A 21,080-nucleotide genomic window follows, 5' to 3' on the forward strand; every position below is an offset into this window, starting at 1 on the left:
CCACTCCTGGAACCAATCTGGTGAATCTTTGCTGAACAACTTCTGTAGCTTATACGTATTTCTTTTAGGGAAGATGCTTCGGTGTAATTCATCCTTATCACAATGTGCCTATCACCTCAACCTTAAACAGTACTTTAGGCGTGGCTTCCCGGGGGTTATGTATCATTATGCATAACTATATAACTATGTATAATTGCATAAAGTACAACTTTCTGTTCTCCTCAGAAATACCAATCACTTTTTACACCAATAACCTGGAGACCTGAACTAACAATCTGCAAATCTGTGTTCAAATCCCACCAAGGCAGCTGTAGAATTTAAATTCCATTAGAAATGATGATTACCAGTTTACTTGATAGATATAAATCTCATCTGGCCCATTAACTTCCCGAGGAGAGGGAATTCTACTATCTTTACCCAGTCTGGCCAGATTCAGATTTGGATTTTGTTTGACACGTGCACGTTGGAGCATGCAGTCAAATGCATTATTTACATTAACAATCAACAGAACCTTGGGTGCGCTGGGGGCAGCCTGCGAGTTTTGCCACACATTCCAGTGCCAAAATAACGTGCGTACAATTCTCAGGGAAATGCAGAACACAACGAGCAATAGCAAAATCAGCCCATTTCCTCCCTCCCGCGCACACACACACGGCAGTCTTCCAACTCCAGAACAGGCCTCCAGGCTTTAGACATCGCAGTTCGGTTTACGCATTTCAGATCGACTCTGGTCTGTGGGATCAACTCCCGGATTAGATGATGATGAGACCCTGACTCCAGACAAACTCTGAGTGTGCCAACTAACTGGTCTTGCATGGCCTTTGAGCGCAGTGCGGAGGCCTGGACTTCATCACCTGTCCGTGTCACTCTACGTCTTACAGTTACTGGGCTTTGAATGCGGAGCGGAGACTATCAGCATCTCCAACTCTGAATCGTTCTCCTGATGTTTAAAACTTTTCATCGCCTGGCCAACGTAGATCTGTCGCCGCGATCTACATGACTTCTTGATAATTCTTTCTCTTGTTTCCTTTCTGTTAGTAACTGTTTTTCATCTCTTCTATTGATGGTTGAATAACAGAGGGGTGCAGCCTCACAGCTCGAGCTCCACTGACCCAGGCTCAGTACCAACCTCCAGTGCTGTCTATGTGGAATTTGCATTTCTTTCCTGTGACAATTCAGGGTGCTTCAGTCTCTTCCCACATCCCAAAGACCTCTGGGTTGGTTATTGTAGGTTCAGTAGCAAAGGGAATAAGGGGAATTGATGGGAAGAAATAAGGAGAGGGGAATAGCATTGATGGAATTGCCTGGCTGAGAGCTGGGATTATTCTGAGGTGCTGAATTGTATCCTGTTCAGTAAAGCACAAGCAAATGGCTGTCAGCTCTGGATGGGTCTTCACCTTCCGGGTCACATCCGCTTCTCACCGCTGTCGTCGGGTATGAGGTACAGAAGTATGAAGAGCCGCACCGCTAGGTTCAGATGCAGCTACGTTCTCACAGCATCGGGTTTTGAATAACCCACTGCATGCTGAACCTGCTCCCGTGTCCGGTGGTCTCAGTGTGCCATCCAGTCCTGGCGCAGTATACCTGCCACAAATGGCTGCACGTCAAATGTCAGTGCTCCATGTACATCAACAGGGGAACAGTGCTGATCACACACAGAATCTTAAAGACTAGTGGAACAAACTATCTGCCAAAGGAACTCGGAGGTGAAATAGCATCTGTGGGCAAAGGGATTTGGATATTTTGTGTTAAAGACTGGTAACAGGTTCTACAACTGCTTTTCCTTCTACCAAAGTTCAAATTAAATTTATTATCAAAGTACATGCACAACCCTGAGATTTATTTTCTTGTGGGCATACCTAATAAATCCATAATGGCATAACAACATACCAGAATCAATGAAACGCCACAACTTGGGCTTTCAACCAGTGTACAAAGATGACAAACTGTACAAATACAAAAATAAATAGTAATAATAATTAATAAATATGCAATAAATATTGAGAACATGAGATTTAAAGTCCTTGAAAGTGAGTCCTTAGGTTGTGGGAACAGTTCAATGATGGGGCAAGTGAAGTTGAGTGAAGTTATCCCCTATGCTTCAAGAGCCTGAACCTGGTGTTCCTGAGGACCCTGTACCATCTTCCTGATGGCGGCAGCAGCAAGAAGGGGGCATGCCCTGTGTGGTGAGGGTCCGGACTGGTGGATGCTTCTTTCCTGTGACAACGCTCTGTGTAGATGTGCTCAGCGGTGGAATGGGCTGTATCCACAACTTTTGTAACATTTTCCATTCAAGGGCATTGGTGATTACATACCAGGCTGTGATGCAGCCAGTCGATATACTCTCCACTACACATCTGTAGAAGTTTGTTAGAGTTTCAGGTGTCATGCAAAATCTTCATAATTCCTGAGGAAGTAGAGGTGCTGTCGTGCTTTCTTCGTAATTGTACTTATGTTCTGGGCCCAGGACAGGTCTTCTGAAATGATAACACCAAGGAATGTAAGGTTGCCGACTCTCTACCTCTGATCCTCTGAAGGAGATGTTGTTGCCAATCCGCACTGACTCTGCAAGGGAGGAAGTGAGGAACCAAAGTACTTGTCCATACACTTCCCGACACTGTATTCCATCTGCCACTTCTTTCACCATTCTCCTAATCTGTCCAAGTCCTTCTGCAGACTCCTTGCTTCCTCATCTACAAACTTGGCCGCTAAGTCATCAATTCTATGATCCCTATTATCAACAGATAATGTGAAAAGGAACGATCCCAACCCCTGCAGAACACCACTAGTCACTAGCAGCCAACCAGAAAAGGTCCCTTTCATTCCCACTCTTTGCCTCCTGCCAGTCAGTCAGATACGTTGTGAGCAAGGGCTTTTCTCTTTAGAGTGAAAGAAGATGAGAGGTGACCTATTAGAGGTGTACAAGATGATAAGAGACATGATAGAGTGGACAGTCTGAGACCCTTCTCCAGGGTGGAAATGAGTTATAAAAAGGGCCATATTTTAAGATGATTGGAGGAAAATATAGGGGGGAATGTTAGAGGTAAGTTCTTTATAGAGATATTGGTTCCCTCCTGCCAGGAGTGGTGGTAGAGGCAGATACATTAGAGGCGTTTAGAGCTGGGTGGAGGGAACAGAGCACAAGCTAAAAGGTGATGGGGGGGTGTGAAGTTTTAATCTTGGAGGTGATAGGTGGAAAAAGTTAAAGGCTGGAGAAGGAGGAATCTGATAGGAGAGGAAAGTGACCAATGGGAGAAAGGGAAAGGGGTTGGGACACCAGGGGAAGCAGAGAGGAGGCCATGGAAGAGGAGCACCACATACAGTAGACGGCCCCAGCATATTCTCAGGGGAAGTGTTGCCTTACTGGGAAGGACTGTTTGGGGCCCTGAATGAGAAGGTGAATGAGCAGGTGTAACACCTCTTCCACTTGCAGGAAGTTGGTCCATGGCCTCCTCTTCTGCCATTATGAGTCCACTCTCATGTTGGAGAAGCAATACCTCATATTGTTTCCAACCTGATGGCATGAACATTAATTTCTCCAACGTCCAGTAAATTTTCCCCCTCCCCTTCCCTCTTCTTCAATTACCTACTCAAGCTCCCCCATATCTCTTCTCCTTAAATCTCAATCGCCTCCACTTCGTGCCTTTTTTATCAGCCTTTCAGCCTGTACAGCCACTTGCAGGGACTTATGGACCTAGACCTCGAGGTCCCTCTGTACCTTTCTTCAATTCAATTCAAATTTAGTTGTCATTCAACCCTACATGAATATCCATGAAAACAGCCAAACGAGACAGCGTTACTCTGGGGCCAAGATGCAAAACACAGGGCCAACAGTCACACAGTACAAAGAACACACAGCACAGACAAGGTAGTAAGCACATGTAAGATATCAATAAGATAGAGCCACGCAAGAAAATAGTCCAGACCTGAGCCACAGAGATCTGCAGTTGACCACAATACAGCTTGTCTTCTGCTGAGCAAATACTGGGGGGCAGCACCGACTCCAGCCCGGACACCACACCACATCGCTCCCGGTGGAGCGCACTGGCAGCTGTAAACAGGCGACACCGCGGCTTGAGGCCTAGTCATTGCTACGACCGAGGCCTTGACCGCCAGTACGTCAGTGAATTGAACCACATTAACAATATCCAGAAGAGTCTTGCAAGCACAAGAAAAGCAGCCAAGGTGGTCACTTGATATTGGACTCTACGCCTCCTTCAATGCAGGCAGTAGCATGATGTGCACCTCCTTCATTTTCTCCACCAATGAGCAACTTGCTGATGGGGTAGACCTGATACTTGAAGTTCAAGTGCTTAGCAGGATCACGTGACCATAAAATTATGTTTAAAAGGGACAATGGCACCTTTTGTTGACCCAGAGAAGCCACTGCAATTGACCGCACTGCCATCTTACCGAACTCTTGACGGAGTTCCCATCCTGTTTGATTATGGTTCTGCACAGCACGTCAAAGGTCAGAGGTGCTATGTTACTGGGCACAGCCAGCACTGATGTTCATGTTCTTCTTCTCCAGGTCAGTCCTGGCTACAGAATCCTCATTCTCACCTGGGAGGGGACTGACCCCAAGCTGAAATCTATCCTCCTCAACTCCCACATGGACGTGGTTCCGGTGTTTGAGGTGAATGACCTGGGAAGAGAGATGGGGTCTGCGTGGGGTGGGAAAATGTGACGAGCTGAGCTTATTCCTCTCTTGTATGTACAGGAGCACTGGAAGTTTGATCCATTTTCAGCCCAGAAGGATGAAGAAGGGAATATATATGGCCGAGGAGCTCAGGACATGAAGTGTGTGACCATTCAGTGAGTTCAGCAACCGGGGTGCCCTGCACTAGTAGTGATGTAAGCAAACCAAGGGGTCCCTAGTAGTGGAGAAGCAAAAAGCTGCAGAGGATGGACATCTGAAATTAAAATAGAAAATGCTGGAATTGTTCGTCAGGGTAGTCTGCAGCTGTGGGAAGAGAAGCAGTTAATGCTTCAGGTCAATGATGTTTCGTTAGAATGGGTGCTGTCCCACTTGCTGAGTAATTCAAATCAAACATTCTCTGTTCTTGGTGTTCCTTGTTGGATTCTCTGACTGAGCGCATGTAAACCTTTGACTATGGAGCAGATCAAGTTGCTGTGTTGGTAGGAGGGCAAAATCAGCTGGGCCTCCAAGTCTTGATTGCTGATTCATGGTTTTAAATGGGAAATGAGTTCTGTGCTGTTTGATATGCAGCTGTGGCCCAGTTCCATAACGTGCAATGAAGTTGGATAAAGCAACTTGAAAATTCAAAACTCTACTGTAAATGCTGGAAACCTGACATAAAACCGATAGTGTTCTAAATACTCAACAGGTCAGGCAGCATCCGTGGAGCGAGAAACAATGTTTCATGTTGAATACCTTTCATCAGAACAGTCTGTTTTTCTGTCAGAGCTACTGTGTATTACCAGCATTTTCAGTGTTAATTTTGGGCTAAGCTGCTGTTGGCTTTGGTCAGTGGTGAACCAGTTTGAATACAGGCATTTTCCACAGCCCTTTCAGCATACAGTATAACTGGAAGAGTTGGATAGATAGGATGAAGGTTACTGCTGTCTATTGGGATCCTTGAATTAGAATCAGGTTTATTATCACTTACGTATGTCATGAAATTTGTTGTTTTGGAGCACCAATACAGTGCAATACATAACATTTACTATAAATTATAATGAGAAATATATTTTAAAAAATAATAGTGCAAAAAAGAAAACAAAAAAATTGAGGTAGTGTTCATAGGGTCACTGCCCGTTCAGAAATCTCATGTCAGAGGGGAGGAAGCTGTTCCTAAAATGCTGAGTGTGTGTCTTCAGGCTCCTGTGCCTCCTCCCTGATGGTAGTAAGGAGAAGAGGGTGTGTCCTGGGTGGGTGGGCTTCTTCATGACAGATGTTGCCTTTTTGAGGCATCGTCATTTGAAGATATCCTCAGTAGTGCCCATGATGGAGCTGGTTGGGTTTCCAATCCTCTGCAGCTTTTTCTGATCTTGTGCTGTGACTCCTTCACAACTAAGGACAATGCATCCAGTTAGAATGTGATTAGGCCCAAGTACGTGGTGGAAATTGGATGGGAGTGGGAGGGAGAGCGCATGGACATCTAATCCAAGCTCTACCTGTCCTGGGAACGATAGTACACTGGCCCCTCCTACTTTGATGCTTTGACCTTTCCACACTGAATTTATACAGTGGTACCCCTAGCATTATTTGTTGTGGCTTAGACAGTACTCTGACCTTGCTTCAAGTCCAGGAGATTTTCGAATCACTTATCACCTGTTTCTCCCAGGTACATTGAGGCAATTCGAAGGTTGAAGGGCAGAAGGTTTCCGCGGACAATTCACCTGTCGATGGTTCCTGGTAAGAGATATAGCTCAGAACTTCTGATGCTGTGCCTTGCTAATAATTGCGGCGATGAATCTGAGAATGATAAAACATGCCGTCTGATTGTGGAATTTGGTGCTCCCGGAATCCTGTGACAGCAGATTTGCAATCTCGAAGAGCTTCTGCCCGAATCTGTAGCCATCCTAATATGGTACAGATGTTGCTTTAGTTCCATCAGGAACCTTTGATTCCAGGAGTAATCTGACCACTTATTCCAACTGTTTTCTATCCAGCAGCACTTTGATAAAATGTTCTAGAACACTCTGTGGAATGAGCAGACATTGGAGACCTGGATAAGATAAAGTGGATAGTCACAGTAAGGTTGTTGGAGTTGTGGTTAGAATGGAGGGTTATTATAGGTTACAGTGGGACACTCACGGGATGCAGAGCTGGGCTGAGAACTGGTTCAGCAGGAAAAGTGTGAAGTTATTTACTTTGGAAGGTAGAACAAGGTTAATGGCAGGATCATTAGCAGTGTGGAGGAACAGAGGGATCTAGGGGTCCACCTCCATAGACCCTCAAAATTGCTCTGCAAGTTGATAGGGTTGTTAAGAAACCATGTGGTATGTTGGCCTTCATTAATCGGGGACTGAGTTCTGGAACTGTGAGGTACTGCTGTGACTCTATAAAAGCCTTGGTTAGACCAGACTTGGAATATTGCGCTCACTTCTGGTCACCTCATTATAGGAAGGATGTAGGCACCTTGGTCAGCATGAATGAGTTGGGCCGAAGGGCCGGTTTCCATGCGGTATAACTTTATCTCACTATTGGACAGAATGAAATTTTAAGAACTGGACAAAAGCTTGGTAGATATTTCCTAGGAGCAGTTGAAGAGAGGTAGAAGAGGGAGAGGTGAGCTGGAGAAGGGTGTGGGAGAAATTCCGGAGTTGAACTGGAAGTGATGGTGGGCAGAAGGATTACAGGTGGAGGATGTGGCTGGGAATGGAAATGCTTCCATTGCACTCATTGTGACAGCTCTTGTTCCGGCTTGCTAAATCTGATCTAAGGCAGAGTAATGAAAAACCATAGAGGAGAAGCGAGTAACACTGAGGAGGAAGATAAACCTGAGACCAAGTCCTGTTCCTGTGAAAAGATTATTTCATTTTGTTCCCTCAGGTGAGTTGAAATTTAAACTTTGAGTGGAAGTTCAAGAGTGAAAGCAATTGTCAACTTTATCAATTTCATTTGCCATGTACATGTAGATGCATTAGAAATTTGCTGTAGTGTGTTGGTCAGGCTGCAACATGCAACAAAAAGCAACTTTCAACAAATATAGAGAATAAACAATTATATAAAATAAAGTTAGAGGTTAAACAGAGATTTGGAATAAAATGTGCATAAATACATAAACAGCAGTGTGTGCTTACAATGTAACTAACACTATAGGAAGTGATTTAAAGTGTTGACAGTGCAGGGGCGGGTGTAATAGACAGAGGGGAGTGGGGCTGGTCTAACTAGAATAGTTAATCAGATTGACTGCTTGGGGGAAGAAAGATAGTGTGAAGATTTTGTTTTAGTAGCCCTATAGCATTTTACAGAAGGGAGCTTTTGGAAAAGGCAGTTTGCAGAGTGGGTAGAGTCTACAATGTTTTTTTTTGTCCTGGACACATACAAGCATACAAGCGATGGTAGACTGTAGCTGATGACCTTTTCTGCTGACTGGACAATTTGTTGTAGTTTTTGTGTGTTGTGTATTGCACAAAAGCAGACAGTAATGGCTGATGTGAGGATGCTCTCTATGATGGCAGTGTAGAATTACACCAGTATGTTCTGGGGAAGTTGGAATTTTATCCACTGACGCAAGAAGTACATTTTCTGCCGAGCCTTTTTGTTAAGGAAAGAGATATGGTTTTCCCACATGGAACATGTTGAAACGGAGCTAACTGTAGAGTTGTGAAGTACAGACTGGGTGAACAGGATACCAAAACAGGCTCTGGAATGCTGTGAGTTTGGGTAACAGCTTCTCTCAAATACCTCAAACTATTTTACAGCTTCAGACTTTATCCTGCCATTGGATGAAATGCTGCCTGTCCATGTAACCTTGTCTCTATTCACTGAAATGAGCTGCCAGAGAGATCAGTGAAGCCTCGGTGATGGCAATCAGCCTGTGTCAGGAGTGGCGTCTATCTGAAGGCGGGGCAAAAACCTGAGCAGTAGTTAGAGTTTGCTGACTATGTTTTGGTGTCATTGTACCAGGGCTCTATCTGGATATGAAAACTTCTGCAGCATTCTTTTGGAAGATGAGAGATAGTATACCCTGTAGTCTGTCGAGATACAGTGTCATTGAAATAAATAATCTAAATGTTGTCAAGCTGTTTGTGAGAGCAATGGAGGAAAGCCGCAAATAAAAAAAAAGCTGCGTCTGACATGGAAACAGAAGAATGTGTTGGAAACAGATCAGGGTTTGAGTTGAAAACCCTTCATCAGAACTCTGTCAAAGGGTCTCTGACTCGCAACATTGATTCTGTTTCTCTTTCCAAAGTCACTACCATGACGGAGGGAGAGTTTCCAGAGTTTTCTGTTTGTATTTGTGAAGGAGCACCTTCCTTTTCATCCACTGGATGGCCCGTCAGTCCGGGGGCATTGACCTCCAAAAGTATGACACCCATAGCTTTTTGGTTCATGTGAGGCTGGAACTGGAATTGGCTTATTGCACAGTGAAAAGGCTTCCTTGCACACTGTTCATGCAGACCAATTCACTACACAAGGTCGAACAATACAGAATGCAGAATAAAGTGTTCCAGCTACAGAAAAAGTGCAGTGCAGATAGACAATAAGGTGCATGATTATAATGAAGCTGTCTTGACTTTCATTTATGTGGTTGTCCTTGCTTTCACCTGATGTCTGTTTCTATGATTTGTATTTATCTTTCTCTCTCAGCTCAGTGAGGCATTGTGGTTAATGGATAACTGGTAATTGGTTTATTATTGTCACATGTCCCGAACTACAGTGAAAACCTTTTGTTTGTGTGTGTGTCATCCAGACAGTCACTACAAACAGAAGCACGTTGAGGTATTGCGAAGGCGAAGCAGTAACAAATGTAGAACATCATTACCAGTGCTGTGCAGGCAGACAAAAAGGGGCAAGAGCTATGATCAGGTAGACAGAGAGATTATGAGTTTGTCTTTCATTTACAAAAGGAATATTCGAGCATCTTTAACCAGGGGACAGAAGGGAGATTTTGGAAAAGGCAATTTGCAGGGTGGGTAGGGTCCACAATGATTTGTACTGGATGTGTACTACAAGTCCTGCAGTCAGCTTGGTGGTATGTGTTTTCTAGCTTTTGCCTGATGGAAAGGGGAGAAGAGAGAATGACCAGGGGAGGATATATCCTTGATTATGTTGGCTGCTTTCCTGAGGCACTGAAGTTAATTTTTCGATCGTGGGCAGATCAGCGACTGCACGCTCTGAGCAGGTTGTTAGCACGGCCTGCAGCTTCAGCAGTGAGTGTTGCCTGGGTTATCGAATGCTCTTCTGACTTCTAAACCAGAGTCACGAGACTGTTCTGCCTGTCTTCAGTCGCAGATACAGTAGACAGTCAGTGTCCTCTTTCTAAGGTTGAACTGTTCAATGCATCTAAGATGAGAGGGACAGTTCAAAGGAGATGTATAGAGGCAAATGTTTTTATGCAGAGGGTGTTGGGTGCCTAGAATGGGCTGAAAGGCTGGTGGTGGAGGCTTGAAATGGGCACAAGAATCTTGGAGAGAATGGATGTACTGTATATGGAGCTTGTGCAGACAAAACAGATAAATAAATCGGCATCATTGCTGTACATCAGGAGATTACCCTCCTCCATTCATCTTCAGATGATGTCCTGGGTTGATTCACGTGTTGGAGGTTGGTTCAACGTGCCGTTTGGAAGACGGCACTCCCTCAGCAGCACACTGACTGCATTAGTTGCTGGTGCCAGGGCCAGGCCTTGAACTCACGACCTTTTGATGGGGTGAGCGGGAGAAAACGGGATCAGAAGGGCACCTCCCCTCCCCACCACTCTACCCCCTGACAGGGATGGATAGACAATAGGATTAGGCATTCTAGGAGCTTGGTGTGGGAGAGGGGTGAGTTGGTGGTAGAGCACTTTGTTGACGGAAGTTTCCTTTGCTGTAGATGAAGAGATTGGGGGTTTCAACGGAATGGATAAGCTGATTAAGCGTGAGGAGTTCCGGGCATTGAATATTGGGTTTGCACTTGATGAAGGTAGGAACCGTTTCTTCCCGCTTCAGATTTCTGTTTATCGTTGTGTTTTTAAACTTTTGGGCATTTCACCAAGATCTCTCTATGTTCTCCGTACATACACCCACACCATCGTCTAGCCATCTCCCTGTGCTTGTATGACTCACTGGGTAAGCAGAAATCCCTTCCAACCAGAATCCAGGCTATTCCACTTCTCCATGAAGTACCTGCTGTCTTTTTTTCTTTAGGAGATGCAGCTTTAAAGGATGAGCTGGTCGTGGTTTCCACCACAGGGCACGGTGAGGAAACCAGCCCCTCCTTTGTGACCCTCAGGTGCCCCCAGGCTGGAGTTAATCATGCAGACTCACATTCTGTCCCTTTGCTGGCTCTGCCCTGGTGCTAGACCTTTGCACATGTTTGCACCAGCTCTGACTGACTGGGGCCCAACAATTCACACTTCAGTGATTCTTGTCCTCTCCCACAGCACACTCTGCTCTACCCTGAAGTGTCCTCGCTCACTCACCTGTGCCATCCTCACCTACCCCACACTGCCTGCCTTCTGTACTTGTCAAATACATGCTAGTTCCTCCTCCAGTAACTCCCTCCCAATCCCTCTCATGCAGTACCCAACCCCACAGGACATCCGCTGTCCAGGCCTCTGCTCCACAACTAGGAGTTCAGGCGAGCGGGAAGCACAAGGCCCAGTCAGTCGGCGCACATGGAGTTCGAGCCTGAAGTTCATCTGGTGTTTGGGGGTGGATACAAAGATCAGAGCCCGAAAGCCGATTGGAAGTCCAGAAGTCAAAGCTTGATTGCTGAAGCCTGGAAGCTGGAAGCCTCCCTTGGAGATGTAGGACTGTGGGGGAGAGGGAGGGAGGAAAGTTTTGCTGTTGTTTTGTTGCTTGTTCTGTTCTGCAGAGCATTGTGGCTTGCTATGTTGGCTTTGAAATGTGTGGCGATGTTTGCGAGCTGTCCCCTAGCTAACACAGGCGACACATTTCACTGTATGTTTCGATGTAGGTGTGATAAATAAATCTAAATCTGAATCCTTCCCTTGCTACCCAACTCCTTTGCTGCCTCACCAAAACTCTCTGATCCATTTCCTTTCCTGTCTCACTAAACCTATCTTACCCATTTCCTTTGCTGCCTCACCAAACCTCTCTGATCCATTTCCTTTGCTGTCTCACCAATCCTCTCTGATCCATCTCCTTTGCTGTCTCACCAAAACTGTCCGACCCATCTCCTTTGCTGTCTCACCAAACCTCTCTGACCCACCTCCTTTGCTGTCTCACTAAAACTCTGATCCATCTCCTTGGCTGCCTCACCAAACCTGTCTGCCACAGGACTAGCAAGGGAGGGGTTTTATTTTGTCTGGTAGCAGTGTTGGCCCTTGAACTTTACCTCACTGCAGACAGATTTTGGAGACCTCAAGATTCACTGTGGCCTGTCAGTAGAGCCCCTAAGATAAACCACTGGTAAGGCCTCGGGCTTGTGGCTGCTCTGTTTCTCAGGCCTCAGAACTGTGGCTGTACTATCCTCAAAGGCTACACATAAGAGTGCTTAAGGAAGTAGCCCAAGAAATAGTGGATGCATTAGTGATAACTTTTCAAAACTCGTTAGATTCTGGACTAGTTCCTGAGGATTGGAGGGTGGCTAATGTAACTCCACTTTTTAAAAAAGGAGGGAGAGAGAAGCCGGGGAATTATAGACCGGTTAGCCTAACGTCGGTGGTGGGGAAACTGCTGGAGTCAGTTATCAAGGATGTGATAACAGCACATTTGGAAAGCGGTGCAATGATCGGACAAAGTCAGCATGGATTTGTGAAAGGAAAATCATGTCTGACGAATCTCATAGAATTTTTTGAGGATGTAACTAGTAGAGTGGATAGGGGAGAACCAGTGGATGTGGTATATTTGGATTTTCAGAAGGCTTTTGACAAGGTCCCACACAGGAGATTAGTGTGCAAGCTTAAAGCACACGGTATTGGGGGTAAGGTATTGGTGTGGGTGGAGAATTGGTTAGCAGACAGGAAGCAAAGAGTGGGAATAAACGGGACCTTTTCAGAATGGCAGGCGGTGACTAGTGGGGTACCGCAAGGCTCAGTGCTGGGACCCCAGTTGTTTACAATATATATTAATGACTTGGATGAGGGAATTAAATGCAGCATCTCCAAGTTTGCGGATGACACGAAGCTGGGTGGCAGTGTTAGCTGTGAGGAGGATGCTAAGAGGATGCAGGGTGACTTGGATAAGTTGGGTGAGTGGGCAAATTCATGGCAGATACAATTTAATGTGGATAAATGTGAAGTTATCCACTTTGGTGGCAAAAATAGGAAAACAGATTATTATCTGAATGGTGGCCGATTAGGAAAAGGGGAGGTGCAACGAGACCTGGGTGTCATTATACACCAGTCATTGAAAGTGGGCATGCAGGTACAGCAGGCGGTGAAAAAGGCGAATGGTATGCTGGCATTTATAGTGAGAGGATTCGAGTACAGGAGCAGGGAGGTACTACTGCAGTTGTACAAGGCCTTGGTGAGACTACACCTGGAGTATTGTGTGCAGTTTTGGTCCCCTAATCTGAGGAAAGACATCCTTGCCATAGAGGGAGTACAAAGAAGGTTCACCAGATTGATTCCTGGGATGGCAGGACTTTCATATGAAGAAAGACTGGATGAACTGGGCTTGAACTCGTTGGAATTTAGAAGATTGAGGGGGGATCTGATTGAAACGTATAAGATCCTAAAGGGATTGGACAGGCTAGATGCAGGAAGATTGTTCCCGATGTTGGGGAAGTCCAGAACGAGGGGCCACAGTTTGAGGATAGAGGGGAAGCCTTTTAGGACCGAGATTAGGAAAAACTTCTTCACACAGAGAGTGGTGAATCTGTGGAATTCTCTGCCACAGGAAACAGTTGAGGCCAGTTCATTGGCTATATTTAAGAGGGAGTTAGATATGGCCCTTGTGGCTACGGGGGTCAGGGGGTATGGAGGGAAGGCTGGGGCGGGGTTCTGAGTTGGATGATCAGCCATGATCATAATAAATGGTGGTGCAGGCTCGAAGGGCCGAATGGCTTACTCCTGCACCTATTTTCTATGTTTCTATAATCTATTTAAAACGTAAAGGTCCGTGCTGGATTAAGCTGGTTTTTAGGCCTCTGATGATCCAGAGGTCATGTCTCCATTTGCTGGGCTGCAGTTCACTGTAGTTCAGTGCTGGGAATCAGACGTTAACATTATTTCACTCTCCCACACTCGTACATCTTAGGATCCATTTGAGCCCCATGTTGCAGGCCAGACATCGATAGTGGAACCCTTGTTTATTCATTCCTGTCACAGATTTACCCACGTGCCCCTCTGCCTGAAACATCTAGACCATGTTTAATTATGGAATTTTGAGCACTATCACTAACTCCTGACCTTTGTTGCTACAGGTTTGGCCAACCCTGGTGACGCCTTCACAGCATTCTACGGCGAAAGAATCTCGTGGTGTGAGTAACTGTGCACTCTTTGGCATTGGCTGCTTGTTACAGTAGCTGTTGATTTAAAGATTAGCTTTATTTGTCACATGTATCAAAACATACAGTGAACCATGTTGTTTTGAGTCAAATCAAATCAGTGAGGATTTGTGCAGGGCAGCCCGCAACTATTGCCACACTCCCACTGCCAACATAACATGCCCACAACTCACTAGCCCTAAATAAACCTAATCTTTGGAATGTGGGAAGAAACCAAAGCACGCTGAGGAAACCAACATGGTCACTGGGAGAACTTACAAAGCCCTTACAGACTGTTGGGAATCAATCCCCAATCTTACAGCTGGCTGCTATAAAGTGTTGAACGTTAACGATCAGTCACTACGTTTCCCCGTAATGCCACGTGTGTTGAACGTTAACCATCAGTCACTACGTTTCCCTGTAACGCCACTCGTGTAGAACATTAACCGTCAGTCACTACGTTTTCCCGTAACGCCACTGGTGTTGAACGTTAACTATCAGTCACTACGTTTCCCCGTAACGCCACTCGTGTTGAACGCTGAACTGTAGTCGAGGGGTTTGGACAGTTCAGCCTCACGGTGCACCCATTTCCTGTTACTGAGATCGCTGATGTTGTGCCCAGTGGTCTGTCCAGTACTTGGCTTTCCAAAGGATGGCAAACCATGGAGGGTGGGGGGCAAGAAAGAAAAATACTTCAGACAGTGGTGAGCCAGACAGCAGATGTGGGGAGGAAAGGAGGGAGCAAAAGGAAATTTCACTGTGTTGGGGGCTTTCCGTAGGAAGAGAGATGGACAAAACTGTGGCTCCTTCGTAAGGGCAGGAGATGGTTGTCAGAATCGGGCTCATGATGAATTTATTTTGCAATACAACATAGAGTATACCCTTCGAGCCAACCAAACCACCAACCCTGATTAGTACCGACCTCATCACGGGACAATTTATAACGACCAGTTAACCTACCCAGTACATCTGGCAGGAAACCAGAGCATCCGGGGAAAACCCATGCATTCCACGGGGAGAGTGTACAGAACGGCACTGGAATTGAACTCTGATCTCCAGTATGCCCCGGGTTGTAATGAGGCTGTGTACAAATGTCATGAAGTATGTTGTTTTACAGCAGTACATTGCAATACATAAAACATACTTTTTTTTTAGGCACCCGTTAGTCTTGCGAGACCATGGATCTGCACCTGGAAAGTCTTCACTCTCCAGGGCACAGGCCTGGGCAAGGTTATATGGAAGACCGGCAGTTGCCCATGCTGCAAGTCTGCCCTCTCCACGACACCAATGTTGTCCAAGAGAAGGGCATTAGGACCCATACAGCTTGGCACCAGTGTCGTCGCAGAGCAATGCTCAAGGACACAACATGCTGCTCCGGCTGGGGCTCGAACTCACGACCTTCAGATCGCTAGTCGAACGCCTTAACCACTTGGCCACGTGCCCACACATAAAACATACTATGATTTACAATATGCCATGCGTCTCACATAGCCTCTGACAAACAGGTCCAGCTCCTGGCCTTCATGTGTGGTTTAGCTACTAAGCCCAGCAGCACCGTTTCTACTGACAGGAGAAGGGGCAAAAGCAGGTTACTGGCGCTTTAAAACCAGGCACTTCGGGCTGATGGGGCTCGTCAGCCACAGTTGGCAGCTCATCCAGGAGAAGGAAAACTCTGATCTCAAACCACCCCTGCCTTGCGGCTATACCCACTCATGGGGAAGGCTTCGGGAGTAAACCCCGAGGGAAAATCGAGAGCTGGAGTCCAGAAGGCAGTCCTGCGTTGAGTTCAATGCTGACTGGCAGCTTCTGCGGTGCTGCTGGTACCAAACTCTTTGTCAGTCTCTGCCATTCCTTTGGGTTCATCAGATATGTGATGAGGGGGAGCCTGTTACATGGCAACAGCTTGCTCTCCAAGTCGTACTGCCCAGGCTTGCGTATCTAGACAGCTAGGACACAACATCCATGGTCAACTCTGACCGATGGAGACGGATGCCTCTCTCGCCGGATTGATTGCCAGTCCAAGGTCGCTCAGGCGTTGGCAGAGCTGGCGCAAATGTGCCACGTGCTGTTGGTGCGAACTGCTGGCCACCAGAATTCGTCCAAGTAAATGAAAACGAAATCCAGGCCGTGTCCAATGAGTCCATGAGCCTTTGGAGAGTTTGGGCTGCATTCTTGAGATCGAAAGGCATCCTCAGGGATTCGAACAAGCCGAACGGGGTGATGAGAGCTGTCTTGGGCACGTTGTCAGAGTGCACTGGGATCTGATGGTATCCCCTGACCAGGTTGATTTTCGAGAAGATGGCCACTCCGTGCAGGTTTGCTGTGAAGTCCTGGATGTGGGGTACCGGGTATCTGTCGGCGGTTGTGGCATCATTGAGCCTTCTGTAGTCTATGCAGGGCCTCCATCCTCCTGTGGACTTGGAGACCATGTGCAGCGGGGATGCCCACGAGCTGTCTGAGTGGCGTACGATTCCCATCTCGTCCATCTCACGGAACTCCTCCTTGGCGAGGTGGAGCTTGTCGGGTGGGAGCCTGCGAGCTCGGGCGTGCAGCGGCTGTCCTTGAGCGGGAATGTGGTGTTGCACGCCGTGCTTGGGGTCGGCTGTGGAGAACTGCGGGATGACTATGGAGGGGCATTCCGCCAACACCCTGGCAAATTCGATACCCGAGAGGGTCACGGAATCCAGGTGGAGGGCTGGTAGCTTGGCTTCTCCGAGCTGGAAGGTCTGGAACATCTCGGTGTGAACCAAACGCCGGCCTTTTAGGTCGACCAGGAGGCAGTTGGCTCGTAGGAAATCTGCCCCTAGTAGTGGCTGTGACACCGCTGCCAACGTGAAAGTCCAAGTGAAACGGCTGGACCTGAAATGCAGTGAGATAGTTCGCGGACTGTACGTCCGAATACTGGTGCCATTTGCAGCAGTGAGTTCAGGGCCTGGGACCGCGTTACGAGTGTCCATGTTCGAGGGTGGGGAGTACGCTGACTTTGGCCCCGGTGTCTACCAGGAAGTGCCGCCCGGAGTGTCGGTCCCAGAGGTACAGGAGGCTGTCTTGGTGGTCAGCTGTTGTAGCCATTAGCGACGGCTGGCCCCGACGTTTCCTGGAAAAGCACATGGTGGACGGCAGCGGTGCATGCCTGAGCCGCATCTTTGGTGATAGAATCACCATTGTTACAAACTTTCGTCTTTTTCCCCCGTGGGTCTCAACAGCTTCAGTTGCGGGGCCTGGGCTTTGGGGCGCGCGATCGTGGCTAGGCCAATGGAGGCTGGTCCATGTTGCTTGCTCTGCCAAAGGACGTCTGCTTTAGCCGCGACCCTGTGTAGGTCGCTGAAATCCTCGCGAGGAGGAGGCGAATGTCCTCTGGCATTTGCTCGAGGAACAACTGTTCAAATAAAAGGCACGGCTTATGGCCGTCCATGAGCACCAGCATATCATTCATGAGCTGGGATGGCATGCGGTCGCCCAGGCCGTCCATGTGTAGGAGCCGCACGGCCCGATCGCGGCGGGAGAGCCCGAAGGTACGGATCAGGAGCACCTTAGGCTCAGTGTACCTGTCCTCCGTTGGTGGCTGGTGTAGGAAGTCGATGATCCGGCCTGCCGTCTCTTGGTCAAGCGTGCTGACCACGTAGTAGTACCGCGTAGCGTCGGCTGTAATGTCTCTGATATTGAACTGGGCCTCAGCCTGCTCGAACCAAACGTGGGGCTGAGTGGCCCAGAAAGTCGGGAGCTTCAGAGAGACCGCGCTGTGCGAGTTGCTCGAACTCATGGTTGGTCACTGAGTCGCCGGCTCCAGATGCCGTCTGGAACGTCGGGGTCACCAATGTAGTCGTGCGCCAACTCGCTACTGCGTGTCTGCCCGCAGCTCCCGATGGCGGTTCGAGTCCCGCGTGTGTGGGCTGTCACAGTGGTGCATTTAGTTTCCAAAAGGCATTTGATTATTGGTAATTGGTTTAGCATTGTCATATGTACCAAGGTGAAAAGCTTTGGTTTTGCATGCCATCCACACAGATCATTTCACAACATGGGTACAGTGAGGTAGCACGTTGTTCCACTCACTGACACATCAGCACCTCTTTAGTGTGTGAGAGGAAACCCATGTCACATGCAAACTCCACAGAGACGGCTCCTGGGGTTAGGCTTAAAGCTGAGTTTCTGGCACTGTGGTTCCAACAGAATGCAGCAAATGGTGTTGTAGTTCCAGGAAAATGCAGTGCAGGCCAGCAATAAGGTACAAGAGCCATCAATGTAGATTGTGAAATTTCAAGTTCATCTTTGTTGTATGTAAGATCCATTCAATAGACTTATAATAACATGATAGAAGCCTGTAAAGTATTAGATCTGGATGAGTGTGATGGCTCACTGCAGTTAACTAAAAGAAAATAGCAAGAATAACCAGGATACTGTCTTTTTGAAAGATGTAACTGTTTGAGTGCCTTTGGACTCAGTTGCCCTCAGCCATCATGTGTTGATTTTAAACACTTATTTAATGACGGCATGCAGTAAATTCACATTCAGGGACTGGGAGGCCTTGGAGTGGCTTCAAATGAGCTAAAAGGATAGCAGATACAGTAAGAAGAGGGCAATTTAAAATAATTTGGATGGGCAACTGGATAGGAAAGATTTAGAGGGTCAAATGCAGGCAAATGGACAAACTCGGATAAGCATCTTGGTCAGCATGGAAGAGTTGGGCTGAAGGGCCAGTTTCGTTGTAGTATAGCCAAATGACCATAAAATATAGGAGCAGAATCAGATCATTCAGCCCACCGAGTCTACTCTGCCTTTTTATTGTGGCTGATCCATTTCCCCCTCAACCCCATTTTCCTGTCTCGTCTCCATAAGTTTTCATGCTCTGACTAATCCACATCTTATTAACTTCTGCTTTAAATACACCCAATGACTTGGGCTCCACTGCTGCCTGTAGCAATGAATTCTACAGATTCACCACCCCCGGCTGAAGAAATACCTCCTCATCTCTGTTCTTAGTGGACATCCCAAAATTCTGAGGCTGTGCCCTCTGGTCCTAGACTCCTTCACTATAGGAATCAGCCTCTCCACATCCACTCTATTTTGGCCTTTCGACATTCAGTAGATTTCAACGAGATCCAACCTAATTCTTCTAACCTCCAATGAGTACAGGTCTGAAGCTCCTCATTATTCCGGTGAACCTCTTCTGAACCCTCTCCACATCCTCTCTTGGATAAGTTGCCAAAACTGCTCCCAGTACTCTCAGTGAGTCCTCACCAGTGCCTTATAAAGCCTCAGCATTACTCCTTGCTCTTATGTTCTAGTCCTTTCAAAATGAATGCTAACATTGCATTTGCCTTCCACACCACTGACTTAACTTACAAGTTAACATTTACAGAATCCTGCATGAGGACACCCAAGTCCCTTTGTGCCTTGGATTTTTATTTTCCTGCCTGTTAAGAAAATAGTCTACACTGTTGTTCCTTCTACCAAAGCTCATGACCATATACTTCCCAACACTGTATTCCATCTGCCATTTCTTTGCCCATTCTCCTAATCAATCTGAATCCTTAAGCAGCCTCCCTGCTTCCTTCACACGACCCGCTCTTTTACTTATCTTCGTATCATCCGCAAACTTGGCCACAAAGTCATCAATTCCATCATCCAAATCATTGACATACAATGGAAAAAGAAGCAGTCCCAACACCAATCCCTGCAGAACACCACTAGTCACTGGCAGCCAACCGGAAAAGGCTCCCTGTATTCCAACTCTTTGCCTCCTGTCAATCACCCAGTGCTCTATCCATGCTAGTATCTTTCTTGTAATACCATGGGCTCTTATCTTGTTAAGCAGCCTCATTGTCCTTTCTCTCTCCTGTTTCATATATCCTTAAATAATTACAACAGATTTGTCAGTCAAGATTTTCCCTAAAGGAAACCTTACTGACTGCGGTCTATTTTATCATGTGCCTCCAAGTACCCCAAAATCTCATCCTTAACAATCGACTCCAACATCTTCCCAACCACCGAGGTCAGGCTAACTGGCCTATAATTTCGTTTCTTCTGCCTCCCTCCCTTCTTGAAGAGTGAAATGACATTTGCAATTTTCCAGTCTTCTGGAACCATTCCAGAATCTAGTGATTCTTGGAAGATGATTATCAATGCCTCCACAATCTCTACAGCCATCTCTTTCAGAACCCTGGTCCAGGTGACTTATCTACCTACAGACCTTTCAGCTTCCCAAGCACTTTCTCCCTAGTAATAATAACTGCACTCACTTCTGTTCCTGACACTCTCAAACTTCCAGCATACTGCTCATGACTTCCACAGTGAAGATGGATGCAGCACGCTTCTATTTAGTTCGTCCACCATTCCCCATTACTACCTCTCCAGCATCATTTTCCAGCAGCCTGATATCTACTCTCACCTCTCTTACCATTTATATATCTGAAAAAAGACTTTCGTATTTTGGCTGGCTTACTTCATATTTCATCTTTTTCTCCTTATGGGTTTTTAGGGTCTGTTAGTTTTTGAATGCTTCCCAATCCTCTCCCTTCCTAGTAATTTTTGCTCTATTTTGCTTTTCTGTTGCTTTTGACTTCCCTTGTTAACACTGTTGCATCATTCTTCCTTTAGAATACTTTTTGTTTAAGCTGCTTAACAAGATAAAATCCTACAGCATTACAGGAAAGATACTGGCATGGATAGAGGAATGGCTGACGGGCAGGAGGCAGCAAGTGGGAATAAAAGGGGCCTTTTCTGGTTGGTTGCCAGTGACAAGTGGTGTTTCTTAGGGGTCAGTATTGGGACCGCTACTTTTCACATTGTTTGTCAATGATTTGGATAATCGAATTAATGGCTTTGTGGCAAAGTTTGTGGATGTTACAAAGATACGTGGAGGGGTAGGTAATGCTGAGGAATCAATGCGATTGCAGCAGGATTTAGACAAGTTGGAAGAATGGGCAAAAGATTGGCAGATGAAATACAGTGTTGGGGAATGCAATGCATTTTGGTAAAAGGAACAATGGTGTGGACTATTATCTAAATT

At 46.6% G+C, this 21,080-nt stretch overlaps 1 protein-coding gene across 2 annotated transcripts in view; it reads left to right on the plus strand.

Annotated features, from left to right (window-relative positions):
• Window positions 1-21,080, plus strand: part of LOC140211180 (aminoacylase-1B-like) — a 66,348-nt gene that overhangs the window by 6,039 nt on the left and 39,229 nt on the right. The window contains exons 4-8 of one of the 2 annotated variants that reach the window (XM_072280733.1): window positions 4,532-4,636; window positions 4,721-4,815; window positions 6,309-6,379; window positions 10,511-10,600; window positions 14,009-14,065. In XM_072280733.1, the coding sequence (XP_072136834.1) occupies window positions 4,532-4,636; window positions 4,721-4,815; window positions 6,309-6,379; window positions 10,511-10,600; window positions 14,009-14,065 (418 nt within the window). The remainder of the gene's footprint in view (window positions 1-4,531; window positions 4,637-4,720; window positions 4,816-6,308; window positions 6,380-10,510; window positions 10,601-14,008; window positions 14,066-21,080) is intronic. The other variant, XM_072280735.1, reaches the window with a different exon arrangement.

Source organism: Mobula birostris, chromosome 16, assembly GCF_030028105.1.
Source record: "Mobula birostris isolate sMobBir1 chromosome 16, sMobBir1.hap1, whole genome shotgun sequence".
NCBI lineage: Eukaryota > Metazoa > Chordata > Chondrichthyes > Myliobatiformes > Myliobatidae > Mobula > Mobula birostris.